Source organism: Typopeltis vanoorti, chromosome 10, assembly GCF_054136105.1.
Source record: "Typopeltis vanoorti isolate ZY-2024b chromosome 10, IOZ_Tvanoo_1.0, whole genome shotgun sequence".
NCBI classification, from domain to species: Eukaryota; Metazoa; Arthropoda; class Arachnida; order Uropygi; family Thelyphonidae; genus Typopeltis; species Typopeltis vanoorti.
Window position 1 is genome coordinate 59560396 of NC_143558.1, and position 22231 is coordinate 59582626.

Consider the following 22231-nt stretch of genomic DNA (forward strand, 5'->3'; position numbering starts at 1 on the left):
TCAGAGATTATGTGGGGCCGGTGGATGTTTATTGAGTTTTTGTCACAATTTATGGCTATCGTTTCTGATATTCTAAGCATTGTTTCGTTTTCTTGTATATTAAGGCCATGATAATAGATATACAAGGAAACAAAACAATGCTTAGAATATCAGAAACAATAACCATAAAATGTGACAAAAACTCAATAAACAACTCGGCCCTACATAATCTCCGAGAGTTGGAAGCTCCATAACATGCAAATTAGGTCATGACTCCAACCAATAGGAAATAACACAAAATAGCCCCCACTTCCCCCACAAGCACCGAAGATGACACACTGTTGAACTAGCTCACATCCCGTTACTCCCACCCTGGATCTTATTCCATCATATCCATGCCGTGGGCATGGATGTTTCGGTAGATGGCAGTAGTTGTGGTTCGTTGTAGTTAGTGGAGACGAAGAGTAGTGGGATAGGTGCATCATCATCAAGTCTTTCTGTGCCTACTGGCACATAAGGCTGCAATGCTGGTTTTCCATCTGCCCCTGTCCTTCGCAGCTGCTTTTGCTTCTGCCCAACTTGCCCCCTTCATTTCGGATTCCATCATTCTTCTCCAAGTTAATTTTGGACGACCTCTAGAGCGTCTTGAGCCCAACTCAGTTCTCCTTGGGGAATTCTGTTTATCCCCATGCGAAGAACATGTCCAGTCCTTTTCCATCTTCTTAGGCGAATATCCTCATCTATTGACTTGGAGAAGGTTTTCTTTAAAAGTTCGTTGTTAGTAATTGTATTTGGCCAGAAGATTTTTAAAATTCTTTTAAACATTTGTTTTGGGAAAATGTCCAATTTATTACTTTGTGCTTTGGTAAGTTTCCAAGTTTAAGAGCCATATAGCAGTATTGCTCGCACAATAGATTTATAAACATTAATTTTCACTTTAACTGTAATATTTGATGCTTTCCATAATTTATTTAGTGACCTGAACAATTTTGTGCTTTAGCAATTCTTTGTAAATCATCTTCATCAGTGCCGCCTTGTTTATTTATTACTGATCCAAGGTATGTAAAAGTATCAACATCTACAATTGTTTTATTTTTTAACTTAATTTCTTTATTTGATTTTTCATTTATTCGCATGACCTTGGTTTTCTTCTTGTTTATATGTAGACCCACAGTTTCTGTGCAGCGAGCAAAGACATCAGTTTTTAGCTGTAAGTCATTTAACTTGGAGGACAGGAGCACTATATCATCAGCAAAATCAAGGTCTTCCAGTGTGGATGTAAAGTCCCAGTGTATTCCTCTCTTTTGTTGATTCATTGAGTTTTTCATAATCCAATCAATTAAAATTATAAATAATAGACCAGATAACGCACAACCCTGCCTAACTCCAGTTTCAATGATAAAGAAGTCTGTAAGTTTTCCATCTACTCCCACGCAAGACCTGCTGGCATCATACATATTCTTAATAATGTTGATAAATTTATAAGGTATTCCGTATTCTTCTAATATTTTCCAAAGTTTCTCCCTATTTACTGAGTCACATGCTTTACTGAAATCGATGAAGTTTAGGTAAAGTGGGGCTTGAAATTCTATACATTGTTCGATTATATTTCTAAGAGTGAATATTTGTTGAATGGTTCCTCAACCAGTTCGAAAACCTGCCTGTTCTTCTCTTAGTAAATTTTCGATTTCCTTTTTTAATCTATTAATTAAAATTTTGGTAAAAACTTTTGCAGGAATTGACAGCAAACTTATTCCTCCCCAATTTTTACATTTAGTCAGATCTCCTTTTTTAGGTATTTTTATAATTACTGCTTCTTTCCATTGCTCAGGAATTTTTTCTGTCTTCCATATTCATTGTATAACCTTTGTAATTTGGCAGTAGTTGTGTTGAGGTCAGCTTTTAACATTTCGGCATTGATATTATCATTTCCACATGCTTTGTGAGATTTTAGTGCCTTCAGGGCATCTCTGACTTCTCCCAACGAAATCTCGTCTTTGGAAATGTTCAAAGTGGGTATTACACTAGTTGTAATATTTTGTGCCTGTTGAGATCCTGTATCTACCTTTGCATTTAAAGTTTCTTCAAAATAGTCTCTCCATTTTGCTTCGATTTTGGAGTCAATCGTCAATAACTTTCCTTGTTTGTCTCTAATGGAGGAAGGGATTGCTTTTTTGTTACCACTGATTTGTTTTATAATCTGATAAAGTTATCTAATTTGTCCATTTTCTGCAGCATGTTGTGCTTCTTTTGCTAATTCATCGATATATTTTCTCTTGTCGGCTCTTGCAGCTCTCTTTACACTTTTATTTAGTTCATTATACCGATTGCTATGCACCTTATATAATCGTTCTGAATTTGTATTGTTCATTAATGATTTAATCTTTTTTCTCTCTTCAATGATCTTCCAAGTTTCTGCAGTTAACCATTCTTTATTTTTCTTTCTTCTTCGTTTACCAGTTACATCTTCAGAAACTTCATTATATGTATTCCTGAAGTTTTTCCAATATTCTTCTATTTTGTTGTTTTCTGCTGTTATATCTTGATTTTCCTCTATTTCTAATATATTGAATCTGTTCTTTATCTCCAAAACAAACTTTTCTCTTGTTTATTTAATTTCAATATCAAATGCAGTTCTTGAACTTTTTTTCTTTCTTAATACACTTTGAAGTTTTAATTTCAACTTTGTCACTAATAAGAAGTGGTCAGAACCAACATCTGCACCACGTTTGACTCTAACATCAAGCGCATGGATCTTACAAATATACTATTGATAGCAACATGATCAATTTGATTTTTTGTGCTGCTGTCCGGTGCAATCCAAGTCAATTTATGTATTTCTTTATGCTTGACTTTACTTCCTCCAATGACAAAGTTGTTCATTTCACAAAAGAATACAAACATCATGCCATTTTCATTTCGGTCTCCACAAGCCTCTAAACCTAAGAATTTTTCTTCTATGTGTGATCTTTTACCCACTTTTGCATTAAGATCGCCAATGAGTATTATCATATCGTGTTTTGGAATAGAATTTATTAATTTTTGGAGTTGTTCATAAAACATTCTTTTATTTCTTCATCTTTATCATTAGTAGGTGCGTAAACCTGCACAACAGAAAGTTTGATAAATTTGGAATAAAACCTGGCTTTTATAATTCTCTCGTTTACTGGTTCCCATTCCATCAGGCTTCTGGTTGCTTTTGGGTTCAATATTAGCGCAACTCCTTTTTCATTCTTTCCCTCTGATCCAGAGTACAATATTGTCTTGTTGTCTTTAGTTGTAAGTCTACCGCAACCAGTCCATCTGAGTTCACTGATGCCTAAAATGTCTAACTTGTAATTGTCCATTTCATTTGTTACCTGCCTAGTTTTTCCTACCTGGTACAGTGTTCTGACATTCCATGATCCAATCTTTAAAATTTTTTGTGACTTCGTAAGTGACTCCTTCAACAACAAGGGTTCCGAAAGGCTTTTCCCTTGGTGTGTCATATATACGTTATCCACATCAGATGTCTTCTGGGGTCTTGCAAGTCACGTCTGTTGCCAGGAGCATTTGTTCATTCAGATTTGCAGTTTCCGTAATCAGATAATTTTTACAGGGAGGGGGTGATTAGCCCTTCACCCAACCCCCGAAGGGGACCCGGCTATACCCCCCGGGGACTGGGTCTCCATTTATCGCCTCTTAAGATACGTAGAAGTGTAGTTGGGGTATTCTACTACCCACTCCAACATGGGGACTTCTATTTCTATACTACTTATGAATTAGCGATCATTGCAGATGCTCAGTCATAGATAGGTCGTATGTGATGCGTAGTGTGTATTCTCAAATTGTCTACTCAACTCACCCCCCCCCACCACCCAAGATTAAACTCTGAGTGCTCTACTGTCAAAGAGAAAGGGATTTATGTGGAATTATAAAGTAGGTGATTATAAAATATTTAGATAGATCATTTATGAAGGTCTGTAAGGATTTGTTAAGCAACATTCTTCATTTCAGTAATCTGGATCTGGTCCCCTTTTTTAATAAAGTAATAAGAACAGTCGATGAGGAAAAGGAATCTACTGGCATTTTTCTGGATTTTGCAAACGCATTTGACAAGTCACATAATAATGTTATTTAAGTTGCATTGTATCAGTTTAGCTATTAGGTTATTGGATTTGAAGTTGGCTTTTTGATAGAGATCAAAGTTGTATATGGGGAAGCACTGAGAGTATTACTGTACATCCTTTATGTTAATGATATTGTTACTGGATTTTGATATTCAGTTCTTCTTTACAGATGATATGAAGTTTGGAATGGTTGTCATTAATGGTGCTGATATTGTGGTTCTTCAGAAGGATTTGAATAAGCTGGTTAGGACAAATGAATGAGGGTATCAGTTTAATACAGCTAATTGTAGTGTTTTTAAATTTGAGATTCACAGATGGGAGGGGAAGTTATGTACTATCTTAGAAGAACTCTACTGGAGAAAGAAAGGAATTTTAGGTTGACGGTGGGTAGAAATTTGAAGTTAAAGGCACATACTGCAGAGATCGTGAAAACTGTCCAGAAGATTGTTGTTGTTGTTGTAGTATTGGGAAGGATGTTGACTATCATGTACCAGCCTGCTTGGCCAAGCGGTTAATGTCATCTGGTCTCTCCAACCTGCAGGCTGTGATCAGTTCAAATCTATTGTGGACATGAATGTTTTTGATTGTCTTTAGATAGGAGATGAATTTCATTGCCTAGTGTAAGACCAACACCTCACTTATTGGAGGTGTGAAGTGTCTTTAAAAAGTTCTGTGTTTGGTCTCTAAAGCAGGATTTCCAGTTTATTTAAAAAAACTAACAATAGAATGTCAGTTATCCAAACTAACTGCGACCAAGGTTGGTTCACTTAAATAGTTTGGATAATCAAACATACATGACAGTACTCAGTTTATTATTATTATTATTATTACTACGTGACACCTCCAGGGAGTTCCAAGACTCATCGAGGGAGGGCACCCACTCTACAACCATCTCGACCACTCAATCCACCAATGCCATCTACCACCAACCACCACCAGTATTTTCACACACAATCGTAAACATCCATGCCCACAGCGGGATTCGAACCTACAGCCTTTTGGCTGGAGAGCAGATACGCTAACCACTCGGCCAACCAAAAATTGATTTAGGAAATGGTTTGTAAATAATAACCAAAACATTTTGAAGAAACAATGTGCATTATATTTATTTTAAACCTACCTAATTTTTTACATGGTTTAAACTATAAATCACACTTTTTTATATAATCAAAAATTAACAAAACTCAAAACACAAATAATTGCAGATAAATGAGAATATAATGAATCTTGTGAAATAGCTATGAACAAAAACTTGAACATTGAGTGATTAGCAACAAAATGCCTGTAATAATCTCACACTACAGTGATTCACAGCAGACTGAGTGAAAGCCATTTCCCACCACCATACTCCCATGCTCACAACAGACAACAGTAAATGATGTATCAAGGTTCTATCAGTGGTTTGGATAATTAACATTCTCCTGTAATACAAAAAAAAAAAATCCTTAACCCACAACACACAGTACATTGGTAATTAGTATATCTTGAGAAATGTAACCTATTATTTATAAGATGGAAGAAAACTATCTTCCATCTTATAAATAATAGGTTTATTATTTAGAAGTCGTTACAGATCTGAAAGATTATTTTTTGTCAGCCATAGCTATGAAGAATTCTCCTAACCTGAACAAATACGGTCACATTAATTTTCCAAAAATTTGAGAGACTGTTATCTTAAGAAGAACTCCCACATAGCTGTAATTTTTTTTTCAACATTAGAGGGTGCCAAAATAAGACTTTAGATCTTTTGTCCATTACAATTGTATTGTTTCACTTCCTTGTTGTCACATATACACGCTGTTCTGATGATGCTGATTTGAAATTTAGCAAAATATAAGCAGTTAATAAAGCATCATTTTATAAAATAGTTCATTTGGTGTTGTTAATATCATTAAAAAATAAGTCATAAATCATTTTAGTCATTGGTTATGACACACCTTGAGACTTCAATCATTTGAGTACTACAGGGTTTCTCAAATGAAGAAGAAGGGAATGGAGAGTACTCATCAACAAAAGAATGAATAGGATTTGAAGTTAGAGAGAGAGAAAGAATGAGAGAAGGCCACTGATTTAAAGGAAGAAGAGCATGGGTGAGAGTACAGAATCTTGATGTACTCCAGCATTGATAAAGAAATCTGATGACAGGAAGCCATCTGGTATGACATGCAACAGATGATCAGAGAAGAAGCTTGTAATCCATTCACAAAGGGCAGGAGAGAGATCGTAAGATGGTAGCTTGTTCAAAAGGCCTCTATGCCAGACACAAACAAATGCCTTTGAGTTATGAGAGCGACTGCATAGGTTTCTCCAAATCTTTCTGTGCCTTGTTTCCAAAGGTAAGTAAAGTTAGCAAGGAGGTTGGCAGAATCATTATTGGTGATTGCTGATTAATTGATGATCTCCAGGTAGTGAAGAAGCTGCTTGTGTATGACCTTCTCCATCACTTTTGGGAGTAGTTGTGATATCAATGGGACAATAGCTGGATGGCTTCCTTTATCTCATTTTTTAGGCACAGACCAGAGAAAGACTTACTTCAATGCTATTGGGTAGATGCCAAATGATTATGACAGTTTATACAGATGATACAGGATGGCTTTTAATTCTAGAGCACAAATTTTGAGTACAACTAGAGGAATATCATCTGGACCAGGAGACTTATTAGTATGAAGATTAATGAGGATTTTTCTAATGTCCTAGTGAAAGATCAGAGGAGGGGTATGCAATGGGCAGTTTGTGGTAGTGCAGGAGGTGATTTGCCTTGGTTGTCTAAACAGGAGTTGGAGGAAAAGGCTGATTCCAAGAGGGTCTGCCTTATCCATGGATGAGGTTATCATGGTACCATCAGGATGTTCAAGAGTAATGAAGTAGTCTTAGTGAGGGACCAGAAGCCTCAACTTTTAGTTGAGCAGAAGACAAACTTATTACCATTTATGTGAAAGCCTGCTTTGGAATTGTTGATAACTTTTTTTAAACTTGTCTCGAGCTGTGGTGTAAGCTGAATGCAAAGCTGGAGATTTTAATTTTAACCATTGAACATATACCGCGTTTTTTGTCATGGACCGCATATGCACATTTTTTTTTAGAGAACTTACCTTACCTATCCTCTTCACTCCCTGCAGAGCATAGGGCCTCAACCATTGACTTCCATCTGACTCTATTCACTGCTTCTTTTTTGATCTCTTTCCAGGAATATCCCAGCTGTCTTGGCTCTGTTTCTAGCTCTTCTCCATGTTATCCTGGGTCTACCTCTTTTCCTCTTGCCTTGGGGATTCCATTCTAGTGCAATTTTTACTATTTCTTTATCTGGGTTCCTGATTGTGTGACCTATCCAGTTCCATTTTCTTTTAGTGATTTCATTTCTGATGCTGGTTTGACCTGTTCTCTCCCAAAGTTCTATGTTTATTATTGTTTTTGGCCAGTATATTCCTAGTATCTTCCTCAAGCATTTGTTTATGTAGACCTGTATTTTATTTATGTTTTCCTTTGTTAGTGACCATGTCTCAGCTCCGTATAGTAAAACTGGTTTAACATTAGTGTTGAAGAGTCTAATTTTGGTTTTTTTAATTTTATTTCTTGGGACCCCCAAATTTTCTTCATCATACTGAATGCAATCTGTGCGTTCTGGATTCTATTTTGTATGTCCTGTTTGGTTCCTCCTTGTGTGCTGATCACTGATCCCAGGCAGATAAAGTTATATACCTGTTCCAGTGTTTTCCCTAGTATTTCAAAGACTAATTCTTGTTTGGGGTTTATCTTCATTACTTTAGTCTTGTTATGATTTATTTTCAATCCACATTTATTTGCTTCCTATTTTCTTTTGGAGGTGTTGATGCTTTTGTACCAAAAGGCTTATATTGTCTGCAAAATCCAGGTCACTGATTTTATTTGACAATCCCCATTGAATGCCAATTCTTCAGATGTTTTCCTCATCACCCAATCAGTAACAATCAGAAAGATGGTCGGGGAGAGTATACATCCTTGTCTTACTCCTGTGCTTGTTGCAAATGGTTCTGATAGTTTGCCATTATTTATTATTTGGATTTGGATTTTTCATGAGTTTTCTTTGTTATATTTATGATTTTCTGAGGAATCCCATAATGCTTCATTAACTTCCATGTAGTCTATGCTATCAAATGCACATTCAAAGTCAATGAATCCCAAGTATAGGCTACCCTGCCACTCTATTGACTGTTCAACAATTATTCTTAATGTTATTATCTGATCAATACAAGATCTGTTTGGCCTGAACCCAGCCTGTTCTTTCCTTAGTTTAGTTTCAATTTCTTGTTTCATTCTTTTTAGCAAAATTCTAGTAAATACTTTACTTACAACATTTAGAAGTAAATCCCTCTCCAATTTTTACAAGCTGTTATATCTCCCTTTTTTGGCAGTTTCACCAGGAGTCCGGTATTCCAGTCTTCTGGCCATTCCTCCTTTTCCCATATTTGATTAAATAGTGGGTGTAGCATTTCAACAGTTGTGTTTATATCTGCTTTAAGTAGTTCAGCCTGTATATTGTCACTCCTAGCTGCTTTATTGTTTTTTGTTTTCTTTACTGCCTGAGTTATTTCTAGTTTAGTTATAGTTCCTGTATTTATTTTAAGTATTTCTTCTTCTGGTGTTTCTGGTATTTCTTGTTCTAGGTTTTCTATTTCTCCATTTAAAATTTCTTGGAAATGTTCCATCCATCTTTTTTCTATGTCTGCTTCATTTGTGAGTGACTTTCCTTGTTTATTTTTTACAGGCCCTTCTCTTTTAAAACTCTTCCCAGTTAACTTTCTTGTTATCTCAAACGACCTCTTTGGGTCAAATTTATTTGCTGCTTCTTCAGCCTTTTTACACATTTCCTCCAGGAAACTCTTCTATCTTTCCTTGCACTTTTTTTCACCTGTCCGTTTTTAAGCCTGTATCTTTCATTTACCATATTTCTTTTGTTTTCTTCTGTACTTTGCAGAAGTTTATTCCATAAAGCTTTCCTTTCTTCACATAATTTGATGGTTTCTTCAGAGATCCATTGTTTGTGATTCCTACTCTGTCTTCCCAGAACTTCTGCGGCAGTACTATTAAATATATTCTTTATTTTTTTCCAGTTCTCTTCAATGTCTATTTCCTTATGTTGTTCTACAAGGCTTCCATATTTATTTCTTAATGTTACTTTATATTTGTCTTTTGTATCCTTGTGTTTCAGTTTGGATATATTGTATTTAATTCTTTGGTTCTTGTCTTTAAATATTTTTCTTAGTTTCATTTTTATTTTTTGCAATCAATAATAAGTGGTCTGTAAAGGCATCTGCACCTCTCCAAACTCTTACATCTATCAAAGAGGTTCTCCAAGGTCTGTTTATTAAAATATGGTCTACTTGGTTTTTTGGTTTCTTATCCGGTGATATCCAAGTCTGTTTATGGATGTCTTTATGTTTAAATAAGGTTCCTCCTATGATCATATCATTGAAAGTGCAAAAGTCTTTTAGGATTTCCCCATTTTTGTTACAGTTTCCAAAACCTTCTTTTCCCATTATTTGTTCATATCCCACATTACTATCTCCTACTTTTGCATTCATGTCACCTATAATTAAAAGCATATCTTTACTTTTTACTTCATTGACTTCTTTCTGCAGCATGTCATAGAAGCCTTCTTTCTCTTCTGTTTTGGCATTGTTTGTTGGTCCATATATGTTTATTATAGTCACATTTCTGTATTTAGTTTTAAATCTAGCTTTGATGATTCTTTCAGAAACTGGTTTCCATTCAATTAGTGCTCTTCTAGCATCTGTTGTTAGCATGAAAGCTACACCTTTGCTATGTGTGTCATCTTCATTTTGGTTTCCAGAATATAAAATGTATTTGTTTGTTGTTAGTTGGATTTCTCTGCTACCATTCCATCTTGTCTCATTTATACCTAGTATTTCTATTTTGTATCTGTCCATTTCTCTGGTTAGTAAGTTAGCTTTTCCACTTTCATACAAAGTCCTAATATTCCAGCATCCAATTTTGGTTGAAAGTTTTGGGCTAAAGAGGTTTTTTTCTTGGAGTTTTCCACCTGTGATCTTCCCCAATGGGGCTTTCACTGGCTTGCTTCATTTTCCCAGTACTTCTCCCTCTTGGTTTTGTGTCACTTTTCCAACAATGGTTGAGGTTTCTGTAGTAATATGTTTTTTCTATATTATGGTTGCTAGCCACAAATACTCTTGGGACCAGCAATGCAGAGTTTTTTTTTTTTTTTTTTAGAGAACTAGGGCTTAGATAAGGATGGGAGGTTTGTAGTAGAGTGGGGATTAAAGGCACTTATTTCAAAGGATTATTTTGGTTATTAGTTCAGCGCAGATGTTTGGATTAGGAATGTGAAAAGAGTAATCTGAGCATGGCATAATAATTCCAGAAGTCATTCTGCTTGGCACCATTGTGGTGCCATAGGGTACAAGGCTGAGATTGTCAGGGAGGAGAATAATCTGTAGAAAAGGAGACTTAGATAAGATTATGGTCAGAGTTTCCAAGAGGATTGTATGATGTTCTGGTTGGGTTGAGCCATGATCTAACACAAATTTAACTATTTGTGTTAGATCATAGCTGATGGCAAATGATTTGGCTTCCCTTCTGGATTGATCTCTGAAGTTATAGAAAGGAAGCTAGTTTGTTACAACTGATAAAGTCTCCTAGGAAGACACTCTCATAATTTGATAACTGGATTGTATAATATCAACTTTTAATAAGTAGTCAAAAAAGTTCCTATTCCTATCCCTTGCCAAAGGGATAGGAACAGTTAGGAATAACAGACTGGTTTTGATGGTGGTGTATATCATTAATGTATATTATTGGTATATATCATTAAATAATTAAATAAGAGCCTCCATAGCTCAGTCAGTATAGACAAAGTATATTTCCCTTTGGCTGGAAAGACCTGGGTTCAGTTCTCATCTATGATGTGTGGAACCTTTATCTGGTCTCTTTTGATGATTTAGCCAGTCTCTCCAACCCACTATGGAGGTAGAGGGTTTTTTCACCTGAAAACTCGAGTTTTTCATTCCTCAGAACAGGCAAACTGTCTCCATGAACACACATGGATTTACAGTCATAAAATATATATACCTAATCCCTGATTAGGAGATCTCAACCTACCCCCCCCACACACACACACACAAGGTACGGGGAGAGAAAGGGGGTGGAACCCCATATGGATAAATAAATCATTAAATGCCTGAGAGGATTGTTAAAGTGAAGACAGTGAATGATTTTAAGGAGTGGTGTGATAGACTGTGTTGTCTAAGAACAAATAGCCTCCTGCTATTGATCTTATGACTCCATGGAGGTCCTGAATAATAATTTTTCCTACCTTAACTTTTTATTTTAATATTATTATTATGCTATTAGAAGATATATTACCAGCCTTTTTAGTAAGCAAATAGAAGATATGTTTCCAGTCTTTTTTATTAAGCAAAACATGCTTGTGTTCTTTTTTGGATGTGCCAGCCTTTGGCTGCCATCCAACCAACAGGTTTCAGGTTCAGATTGCACTTTATGTTTGTGGCACAGTTTAAACTCTGATCAAACAGTGTATTTAAGTGGTTTAAATGTTATACTCCTGTTTGAGACCACCATGACCAGAGTTTTTGGATATAACCCACCCACAGCGCTAATTATAATGTACTATGGATTTGCAGTGGAACCTCGGTTGTCGAACGTCTCTCATCTTGAACAAATCAGTTCCCGAACATATTTTCCAAACCAAAAATGCACTGGTTTCCGAACAGAATCTTGGTTCCCAAACAGGCAAACTGGCAACTATGTGATTCTCGGGTTGAGATGTATGGCAGGAGAGCATCACTTACACCTCAACCTCCTCTCAATCTGGACACCTGCTTGAATTTGCAGTACCTTTTCTTGATTTTCTTTGTGTTTTACTTTTTTTAAATAAATTATTATTAAATAAGCCACCATGGGACTGAAGAAGGATAGTGATAGCAGTAAAGTGAAAAGAAAAGTTGTTAGAACCACAATAGAGGTGAAAAGAGAAATCTTATCCAAACATGAAAATGACATTCGTGTCTCAGATCTTGCTATGCAGTTTGGTATGGCGATATCAATGATCTGTACAATACTCAAATAAAGAGGCGATCAAGGGAGCTGATGTTGCAAAAGGAGTTAGAGTTCTTACTGAACAAATATCTCAGATGTTTGAAGAAGTGGAAAAATTGTTGCTGATTTGGATAAACGAGAAACAGTTAGCTTGGTAACCAGGCAATTTTTTTATTCAGTGGATCCATGAAGTCTTTGCACCAAATGTGAGAAAATACTTCGAAGATAAAAATTTGCCATTAAAATACCTTCTTGTGACGGACAATGCACCAACCCATCCTCCCTTGGAGGACGAGTTAGTGGAGGAGTTTGATTTTATCACAGTGAAGTTCCTATCCCCTAACATGACTCCTCTAATCCAGCCCATGGACCGACCAGCAGGTCATTTTGAACTTTAAGAAACTCTATACCAAAGCACCATTTCAAAGGTGTTTTTTCCAGAATTCTCCTGAGAATTCTGTAAAAAATCGCTTCAATATCCTCCATTGCTTAATATTTTTGACAAAGCCTAGGTGTTAGTGACTTACAGGACCATAAACTCGGCCTGGAGGAAATTGTGACTGGACTGTGTAGCAGACAGAGACATTCAGGGCTTTTGAGACTGAGTATGTTGCTTTTGTCAATGATGGTGTGTTTCTGGGCAAAAGCATGGGCTTGGAAGTTGGCAATGCTGATGTGGAGGACTACAGGAATGAGCTCACCACGGAAGAACTGGAACATCTTCAGAAGGAGCAGCCAAAGATGGTGATTGAAGAAATGTTTTCAGAGACAGAAGGAGGAGGGAGGATTCCTAGTTCTTTGATCAAAGAAATGTGTGCGAAATGGGTGAGGTGCAAAGTTTTGTGGAAAGAGATCAGTCTTTTTCATCTATATTTTATCTATTTATTGTGTTTATTCTTTTTATGTAAGATTTTGTGCATTTTCATTATTTTTGTATATGATTTTATTGTAAAGATTTAAATAAGCAATCTTCTGGGATTTGGGAACGGATTATTTAATTTTACATTAATTCTTATGGGAAAATGGTTTCAGTTTTCAAACAAATCGGTTTCTGAACAGCCTTTAGGAACAAATTATGTTCGACAACCGAGGTTCCACTGTATAACCTTTCATGGGTGGGTCAGATACCTGTAAAAATTAAAAAAAAAATTAATGATAATGACAAAAAATCCAAGTTAATTAATTATTTACTTGTTGTGAAATCAACTCATTATTTTAATTTCCATTTTAGGGATTGAATGATCTTAATTTGGCTGTCAAGTATTATAAAGATGTACTCCAGTATGATGCTATTAATGTAGAAGGAGTTGCTTGCATTGCAACACATCACTTTTACTCTGATCAACCAGAAATTGCACTTAGGTTTTATAGGTTTGTTTCTTGTTTTGGTAATTTTAATAAGTTGTTGAAGAAAAGCCCATTTTAAAAAGGATGGACAATTTTATAAATGAAGCAGTTTTTTTTAAATTTTTTATTCTAATTTTTGCTTCCTGCTCTAGAATAGCAACACATTTGTTGAAAAACATGATTCCATATGATGCTGATTTGGGAACTATTCTACATTCTCCACCCCGCACTGTTCTGTGCAGCAATTGGAACCCAGTACGAAATACTGCAGAGCAGTGCTATGGAGAGGGTTGGCATAGGTTCTGCAGTCTTTGAACAATACATTCCACTCTCCATGTAAAGAACCTTCTCACTTCTCTGGATAACAAGGATAACACAAGTTCCTTGTGTTATTCTTGTTATCCTTTAAACGGATCCCATTATTTACCAAATTGTTGCTGTTTGTGTACTATTACAAATAGTTTTGTGCTCTGAAGGTGCTAGATATAATACCAGCAAACAAGTTAAATAAATACTATATTTTTGTAAGAGAAAACTAAATATGATTTATTACTCCTACACATTTTGCCCAATATGTCATGAGCTTCTTTCAGGGAGAAGACAGAAAAATTTGTAACAACATTTAAATTCTGAATACAAGAACAAATACAAAAGTGTTGTGAATTAATACCATCAAACAAATTGACTGACGTAGAAAAAAAGCTATCAAAAGTCTGAAATGTGGAAAGGCAGCTGGAGTAGATGGTCCTCTTTTTCAACCCATCTGTCCCTTAGGACAGGTCATAATGAATTAATGCAGCTGGCATGGCACTCCTCTTCTGTATGGAATAGGTGGAATTCCAACAGAAATTTTCAAATATGGAGATATAAAAGTTAGAGAAAATCTACATTGCATAATTCATAAGGCCTGGTCAGAATGTTGAACTATAGGTGATTGGAGTGGAGTTCTCATAATTCCTAACTATAAAAAATGAGAAATAAACAAGAATTACAGGGGAATTTCTCTGTTAAGTTTTCCAGGTGAAATTTACACAAGCAGATTTGCGAAGAATCTATGAAGCATTGTGGAAGAGAAAGTTGGAAAAGAGCAAGCTGGGATCAGTCCAAGTAGGAGTTGTAAGGATAAGATTTTCACTTTACAACAAATATTTTAGAAATCTTGGGAATATAAGAAAAATCTGTATATTCCTTGGAGACCTAGAAAAAGCATATAACAAGATACCAAGAGAAACATTTTTTGGAATTGCTACAATTATGTGGGCCAAATGGAATATTATACGAGGATGGTCTGAAAAGTTCTCGGCTTCGACCATAGATGGCAACACTATCGGCAAGATTTTTTTTTTCTAAGTTGGTTTCCTAAACATCCATGTGAAATTGCAAGTCATTCTATCAAGTATTTTGTTTTATACAGCTGTCTGAAGCAAAATTGTTGTCTATATTCCTTGAAACGAATAAAATTAAGTATCTTGTGGTTATAAAATTCTTTGCAAAAGAAATTCATTCAGAGTTCATAAAAGTTTATGGGCACTCTTCTCCTTTGTTTTTGACAATTAAGAAAATGGGTTGCCGAGTTTAAACATGGTCGTATGAGCCTTGAACATGATCCACTTGAAGGACGTCCAAAAAGCGTAACAACACCAGAAATCATTGATCAAGTGCACGATATGGTATGGGATGACCGGCAAGTCAAAGTGCATAAAATTGCTGAGACTATAAGCATTTCAAAAGAATGTGTAGGATATATTTGCATGAAGAATTGCAAATGAAAAAGCTTTGCGCAAGATAGGTTCTGCACTTGCTCACAGCAGATCAAAAGCGCACTTGCATGAAAATCTCTAAACAGTGCTTGGAGAGCATTTTAACAAGAATAAAACCAATTTTGTGCATCCATTTATTACTAGGGATGAGACTTGGATTCACCATTACACACCAGAATCCAAACAGCAGTCAAAACAGTGGACAGAAACCGGTTGTTCAGTGCCAAAGAAGACAAAGTTGGTTCCATCAGCAGGAAAGGTCATGGCATTGGTATTTTGGGATGCTAAAGGCATTTTGTTTATTAATTATCTTGAAAAGGGTAAAACAATAACTGCGGAATATTATTCCGATCTTTTAACCAGACCAGATGAAACAATTCGTGAGAAAAGTTTGCAGAAGAAAAAAAATCATCTTTCATCAGGACAATGCACCTGCCCACAAAGGTGTTTTGGCAATGGGAAAATTGAGGGATCTGCACTATGAATTGTTGGAACATCCACCCTATTCCCCAGATTTGGCTCCCTCTGACTTCTATCTCTTCCCAAAACTAAGACTCTTTCTCACTAGTCAATGTTTTTCTTCGAATCAAGAGGTGATTACAGCTGTAGAGGGATATTTTGCAGATCTTACTGAGAACCGCTACAGGGACGAGATAGTGGTACTGGAGCATCGCTTGAATAAATTTATTAGTCTTAAGGGAGATACGTTGAAAAATAAAAATAATTTTGAAATTATAAATTCGTTTTTGAAAAGGCCGAGACCTTTTCAGATCACCCTCGTACAAAATGTAATACATATTGTATATTTAAATTGTAAGCATTCAGAATTCAGTGAAGTATACAGGACGCTGTTTTGATGTAAAATTGGGTATAAGGGTTCAAACGATTTTCACTCTTATTCATCCATCATCTATATGGATCACATTATGAAAGAAAGTAGCATTAAATGTGATATCAGAATTCGAGATATCAAGCTTAGCTCTTTACTTTGTGCATATGATAAGCTCCTGAACAAATTCAGTGCAGGTCTGGAATTCTTTAAGTAAATCAAACAATAGCTGTCAAAAATGTATGAAAGTCAATGTTAAAAAGATAAAGATTATGAAAATTGTCAGAATGTAGAAAACTAATTACCTCCTGAATGGAGAACCTATAGAACATGTAACATATTTCAGCTGTTTAGGCACAATTTTTAGTGAAGATGGCAAATTATGGAAATAGACAACATAATAAACAGTGGTGGTGGGGAGCCAGTAGAATAAATTTATATGTAGTAAGAGAGAAATTAGCCAAAACACTAACTAGCAGTATACAAGAGTGTTTAAGCTGATTTTAAGTTATTGATCTTAGAGTTGGGTTAGAAATAAAGCACTTCATCAAAGTCTAGAGATTACAGATATGAGAGTTCTTAAAAAAAATTCAGACAATGAACAGATAGCATTAATTGCAGAATCATATTAAAAATGTAGATATCAGGAATGAACTTAACATGGTTAGCATTTATTGAGGAATATATGAGCAGAGTGAAGCTAAGGTAGTATGGGTACTGAAAGAGAATGGGAAAGAAAAGATTTGCTACAACAGGTGTGTAATACCAAGATGACAGGAAAAACACCCAGATGAAGTTAAAGATCTTGGTGGATTGATGCAGTCTGATGTGGCTTAGAAGATGGGAATATAATGTATAACAATGTTGGAGTACTGAGAACTAATAGACTAATTTGGAGGAAAATCATTGATAGGAGATTAGTAATGTCAACTTAATCATGTCATACTCTCTTAGGATCCTGTATACCTCTTGAGGGTACATATCTGGAAATTAATCATGATGATGATGATGATAATAATTAGTTTTATACAGTTGATCCTTAAACAACATGCGTTTTGAACTGCATGGATCTAACTTATATGTGGATTTTTTCAATAAATATATTGGAAAATTGTTTGGAGATTTGCAACAATTTGAAAAAACTTGCAGACAAACTATATAGCTTAGAATTCTTGTTGAAAGGCTTATATGCTGGTTAAACATGATAACTAATAATTAAGGAATTGACAGTGTACACTAGAAATATAAATTATAAATACTTTCCGATATTTTGGCAACGTCACGTTGCCATCTTCTTGGGAACTTAAAATAAAGAACAGGTGCACGCAAGTGCTACATAACAGCAAATGAGAAATGAAGTGAGGAAGCTACCATTTTCCTAAAGTCCTGATGGTGCCCCCTGGTGGGCTATATTGGTAATTATTGGCCTTTGGGCTGAAGTTCTTCTGATATGTTTCCCAAATTTGGGGCAGTCTTATGCACCCAAACTTGTTGAGGTTTGGCATGTTCCTAAGGGCTGAGGCTGATTCCATGAATAGTCTTTCATATTCGGTGTATTACTGTGGCTTTCTTCCACCTTATTCTGTGGCGGGTATCCAGAGCATGGTCTGCAAGCCCAGAGTGGCTGTAATGGTGAAATCGGATGTAGTCCTTGTGTTCTGAGATTCTGATATTTGCTGTCCTGCCTGTTTGGCCAAAGTAGGACAATTTACAGCTGCAAGGGACCTGGTATACACCAGGTAGGTCTAGGAGAAGTGGTTGGTCTTTAATGGAGCGGATAAGGGATGCCAATTTTCTATATGGTCTGTAACAGGTGGTTGTCATGTTTTTTTAAGATTTTTTTGATTTTTTCCGAGGTGCCTCGGATATAGGGGATGGTGATGGATTTAGAGTAATCTTTCTTGTGAATGGGTTGTGGATAACTGGTTTAAGTATTTTTTGGATTTTTTTTTTTGGGGGGGGGTAGCCCCTTGGCTGAGAAAGTGTTAGTTCAGTGGTTAGGGCTTGATCATTTAAACAGATAAGTTTTGCCCTGTTGAATAGTGTCTTAATAACTCCATATTGTTGTGAAGGGGGGGGGAGGATTGTTGATGAATGTATTTGCCTGTATGGGTGGGTTTTCTATAAATTGAGAAAACCAAGGTTCCATCAGGTTGGTGTGTGACTAGTGTGTCTAGGAAGGTGAGGCTATTGTTTTTCTCTTTTTCTAGGGTGAACTTGATTCTAGGGTGTTGGCCAAGGGTGGGGAAAGTGGTGAACCCATGGCTGTCCCCTCTATCTGTTTGTAGAATTTTTCCTGCCAAACGAAATAGCCTGAGTTCATTGTGAACTGAAATAGGGCTGAGATATCGGGAGGAAATTTAGCTTGGATTAGCTCTAAGGTTTCTTTGAGGGGGACATTTGTGAATAAGGAGGAGACGTCAAAACTGACAATTATGTCATTATGTTGGAGTGTAAGGTTTTCTATACTGGTTTTGAAGTGGGCTGAGTTTTTTGTGTGTGATGGTGTATTGCCAGTATAGTGTGAGAGTGCTTTGGCTAAATACTTAGCTAGTTTGTAAGTTGGGGGAATCAATGCCATCCACTATGGGATGTAATGGCACATTTTTTTTGTGTATTTTTGGGAGCCCATATATACAGGGGGGGGGGATCTAGAGTTATATGGTTTTAGTCTGTTAGTAGTCTCCACAGGCCAAGAAGTAACCTTCTTAAGGAGCCTATGGAGTTTTCTGATTTGTGAGTTGGTGGGATTGTATTCAATGGGGAGGTAAGTAGCTCGATCTAATAGTAAAGCCTTAAGCTTACCTGTGTAGTCATTATGATGGAGTACCACAGTGGCGTTTCCCTTATCCGCTTTGGTGATAACTATTTCTTTGTTTTTCTTCAATTCTTGTAGTGACTTGTATTCACTAATGGATATGTTGGTTTTTGGTGGTTTTGCTTTTGTGAGAACACAGGCTATATCCAATCTAATATCGTTGGCGATGTGGTTTGGAAGGTGGCGAATCCCACGTTCAATCTGGTCATGAATTCCTCAGCCGGTAATTTCCTAGGAGCAATGGCGAAGTTGTGACCATGTGACAGAGCGTTGAGTGCTTCAGGCTTCACGGTAACTGACGAAAGGTTAACTACAGTGTTGGTTTGTAGTTTTTGTTTGGACGTCGAGTTCTTTTTTAGTTTATCAAACTTGTTGATATGTCGACTCCGTATTCGTTCAAATTCTTTATTTGCCGCAGTACACGAGACGTCATGTAGAATTGACCAAAGTTCGTGATTAAGCATATTTGAAAGCTCATCCTCTAGCGCTAAAATAGCTCTGTTTATGTCGGCTAGGGAACCGCGTGTTGCGGTAATTTGCTCCCGAAGTAAAGCCTGGCTTGCCCGGTTGTAGATACGGAGAGTGCTCTGTGAAACGAAATGGTGCTTCAATTTTACACAATTTGGGATTACCTGGTTATCCCAGCAGTGTTTTAGGAAGGTCAGACGATTCAGTTGTCTGGATAACTTCAGCTCTAGTTTGCTGTAATGGTGGGCCTTGTGTGCGAAGGAATCTCCGTGAATGATCGTAATTCTTGTTGAACGGCTTATATGCTGGTTTAATCCGATTTCACCATTACAGCCACTCTGGGCTTGCAGCCTCTGGATACCTGCCTCAGAATAAGGTGGAAGAAAGCCACAGTAATACACCACAGCAAGTTCAGATATGAAAGACTATTCATGGAATCAGCCTCAGCCCTTAGGAACATGCCAAACCTCAACAAATTTGGGTGCATAAGAAAGCCTCAAATTTGGGAAACATATATCAGAAGAACTTCAGCCCAAGGCTAATAATTACCAATATAGCCCGCCAGGGGGCACCATCAGGACTTTAGGAAAATGGTAGCTTCCTTACTTCGTTTCTCATTTGCTGTTATGTAGCACTTGCGTGCACCTGTTCTTTAAGTTCCCAAGAAGATGGCAACATGACGTTGCCAAAATATCGGAAAGTATTTATTAAAGTTGTTTTTAATTTATATTTCTAGTGCATGCTGTCAATTCCTTAATTATTAGTTATTATATAGCTTAGAAATATCAAAAAATTAATAAAAAAGTGAGGTATGTCAGGAATGCATAAAATATAAGTATAAAATACTAAAATATAAATATAAAATACCAGTCTATTTTATCATTTATTACCATAAATATACACAAATACACAATATACAAATCTATTATAAAAGTTAAAATTTATCCAACTTAACAAACACTTGCAGACTGTACTTGTCGCCATTTGATGTCAAGAGAAATATAAACAAATGTAAAGATGCAGTATTAAATCATAACTGCATAAATTAACTGTTATTAATTAAATAAATTTAATTAATTAGCATAAAATTTTATGATGATTTATGCATTAGTGTATAGGCTAGGCTGCCATAAAGTAATCATATTACTGTTGCTTCATTATCAATGCATGAATTATTATACATAAAAATATGAATTTGCTTCTTCACATTATCTTTTCATTTTTGATGTCTAGTGTTAGTCATACGTATAACATGTACTGTATTTTGTATCATGTAAGATAATATTGATGTAGGTACAGGCAGATGATTCATCTTGTATACAGAAGACTTAAACTTACGGTATCGATAAATACAGTGCAGTACTGTAAATGTATTTTCTCTTCCTTATGATTTTCTTAATAACATTTATTTTTCTCTAACTTACTTTATTGTAGGAGTACAGTATATAATATGTGTAATATACAAAATATGTGTTAATTGACTGTTTATGTTATTGTTAAGACTTCTGGTCAACAGTAGGCTGTTAGTAGTTAAGTTTTTGGGTAGTCAAAAGTTATATGCAGATTTTTGACTGCATGAGGTGGGGGGGAGGTAGGTTCCCCTAACCCCTGCATTGTTCAAGGGTCAACTGTATACTGAAAAATCATAATTAGTCAACCTTAATCTTAATATAATGAAAAATCATAATCATTCATGCCCATTTTGCTGAAACTCAACATAAGGAAAAAAAATTGACCGTGGAAAGCTATATTTTTTTGTATATCTGCTGGCACTGAAACACTGCTACAAGTTGAAGAGTGATCTATCTTAATTCATTTTCTCTAAATCATAGCTTTTCTTCAAGCTTCTTTATTTAGTTATACTTAATTATTTACCATTTTGCTATGTTAAACAAGATTTTACTGCTTTTTTTCTCACTGCTCTCCATATCCCCTGATAATTTATATTTGTTCCCATGACTATGGGCTGTTAATGAGAAATCATTTCTATTTGTTTCAATCCTTTTTGTCATGATGGGTGAAATACAAGATCCAGCAATAACAGAAAATTAAAAGTAGAAATTATGATTTTGCAAAAATGTTTATCCTTTAAAACACGTTTCAAAGATCTTTTTTAAATAAGGAAGCCATTCAGCTTTTAGTCATACAAGAAAAAAAATAGGTAATATAAGGAAAAAAAATAGTCAGCAGTATATTTATTCCTTCCATGATAAGCCTGAATACTTATAATGGACAGTCAATTGCTCATAGAACACAATAACTACATGGGGGTTTCAGAAAAGTAAGATAACACATTTTTTTTTTTATCAAGGATGTTTAATAATGGGAAGTTGAAATTATACACCAAGAAATAAGTGAACATGCACTACTTCTCCACAGAGTCTCCAAGTTTATTGATGCACTTGTCCGAACGATAGATCTGTTTATCGTTATCACTACTAAAGAAGTCCATGCCCCCACCCAGTAACCAATATTGCACTGCCTGATGAACTTCCTCATCCATAGTGAAATACCTTTCAGAAATGGAAGTCTTCACTGTAGGGAGAGGGGTATGTGGCAGAGTTTTCCAACAATTACAGCACAACCACTCACAAGTGGTGTGTGGAGTAGTGTTGTTGTGCAGCAATATCATGCTGTTTGTCAGGAGTCCTGATTGTTTGTGTTGAATATTAGTTTTCAGTTTGTCCAATATTGCACAGTAAACTCTGCATTGATTGTTTCTCCCTTCAATAAGAAGTCCACCATCAGAATGCCTTGTCAATCCCAGAACACTGTGGCCATTACCTTTCGACAGTGGGAACAGTTTTGAAGTTTTTGTGCATAGGCGATTGTTAATTTATTTGAGGAA

General features: G+C 35.9%; 1 protein-coding gene across 2 annotated transcripts in view; it reads left to right on the forward strand.

Moving 5' to 3' along the window:
- BBS8 (tetratricopeptide repeat protein 8) overlaps window positions 1–22231 on the forward strand; it is a 305336-nt gene that overhangs the window by 155854 nt on the left and 127251 nt on the right. For both annotated transcript variants that reach the window (XM_090398645.1, XM_090398646.1), the window contains exon 8: window positions 13393–13532. In XM_090398645.1, the coding sequence (XP_090254771.1) occupies window positions 13393–13532 (140 nt within the window). The remainder of the gene's footprint in view (window positions 1–13392; window positions 13533–22231) is intronic.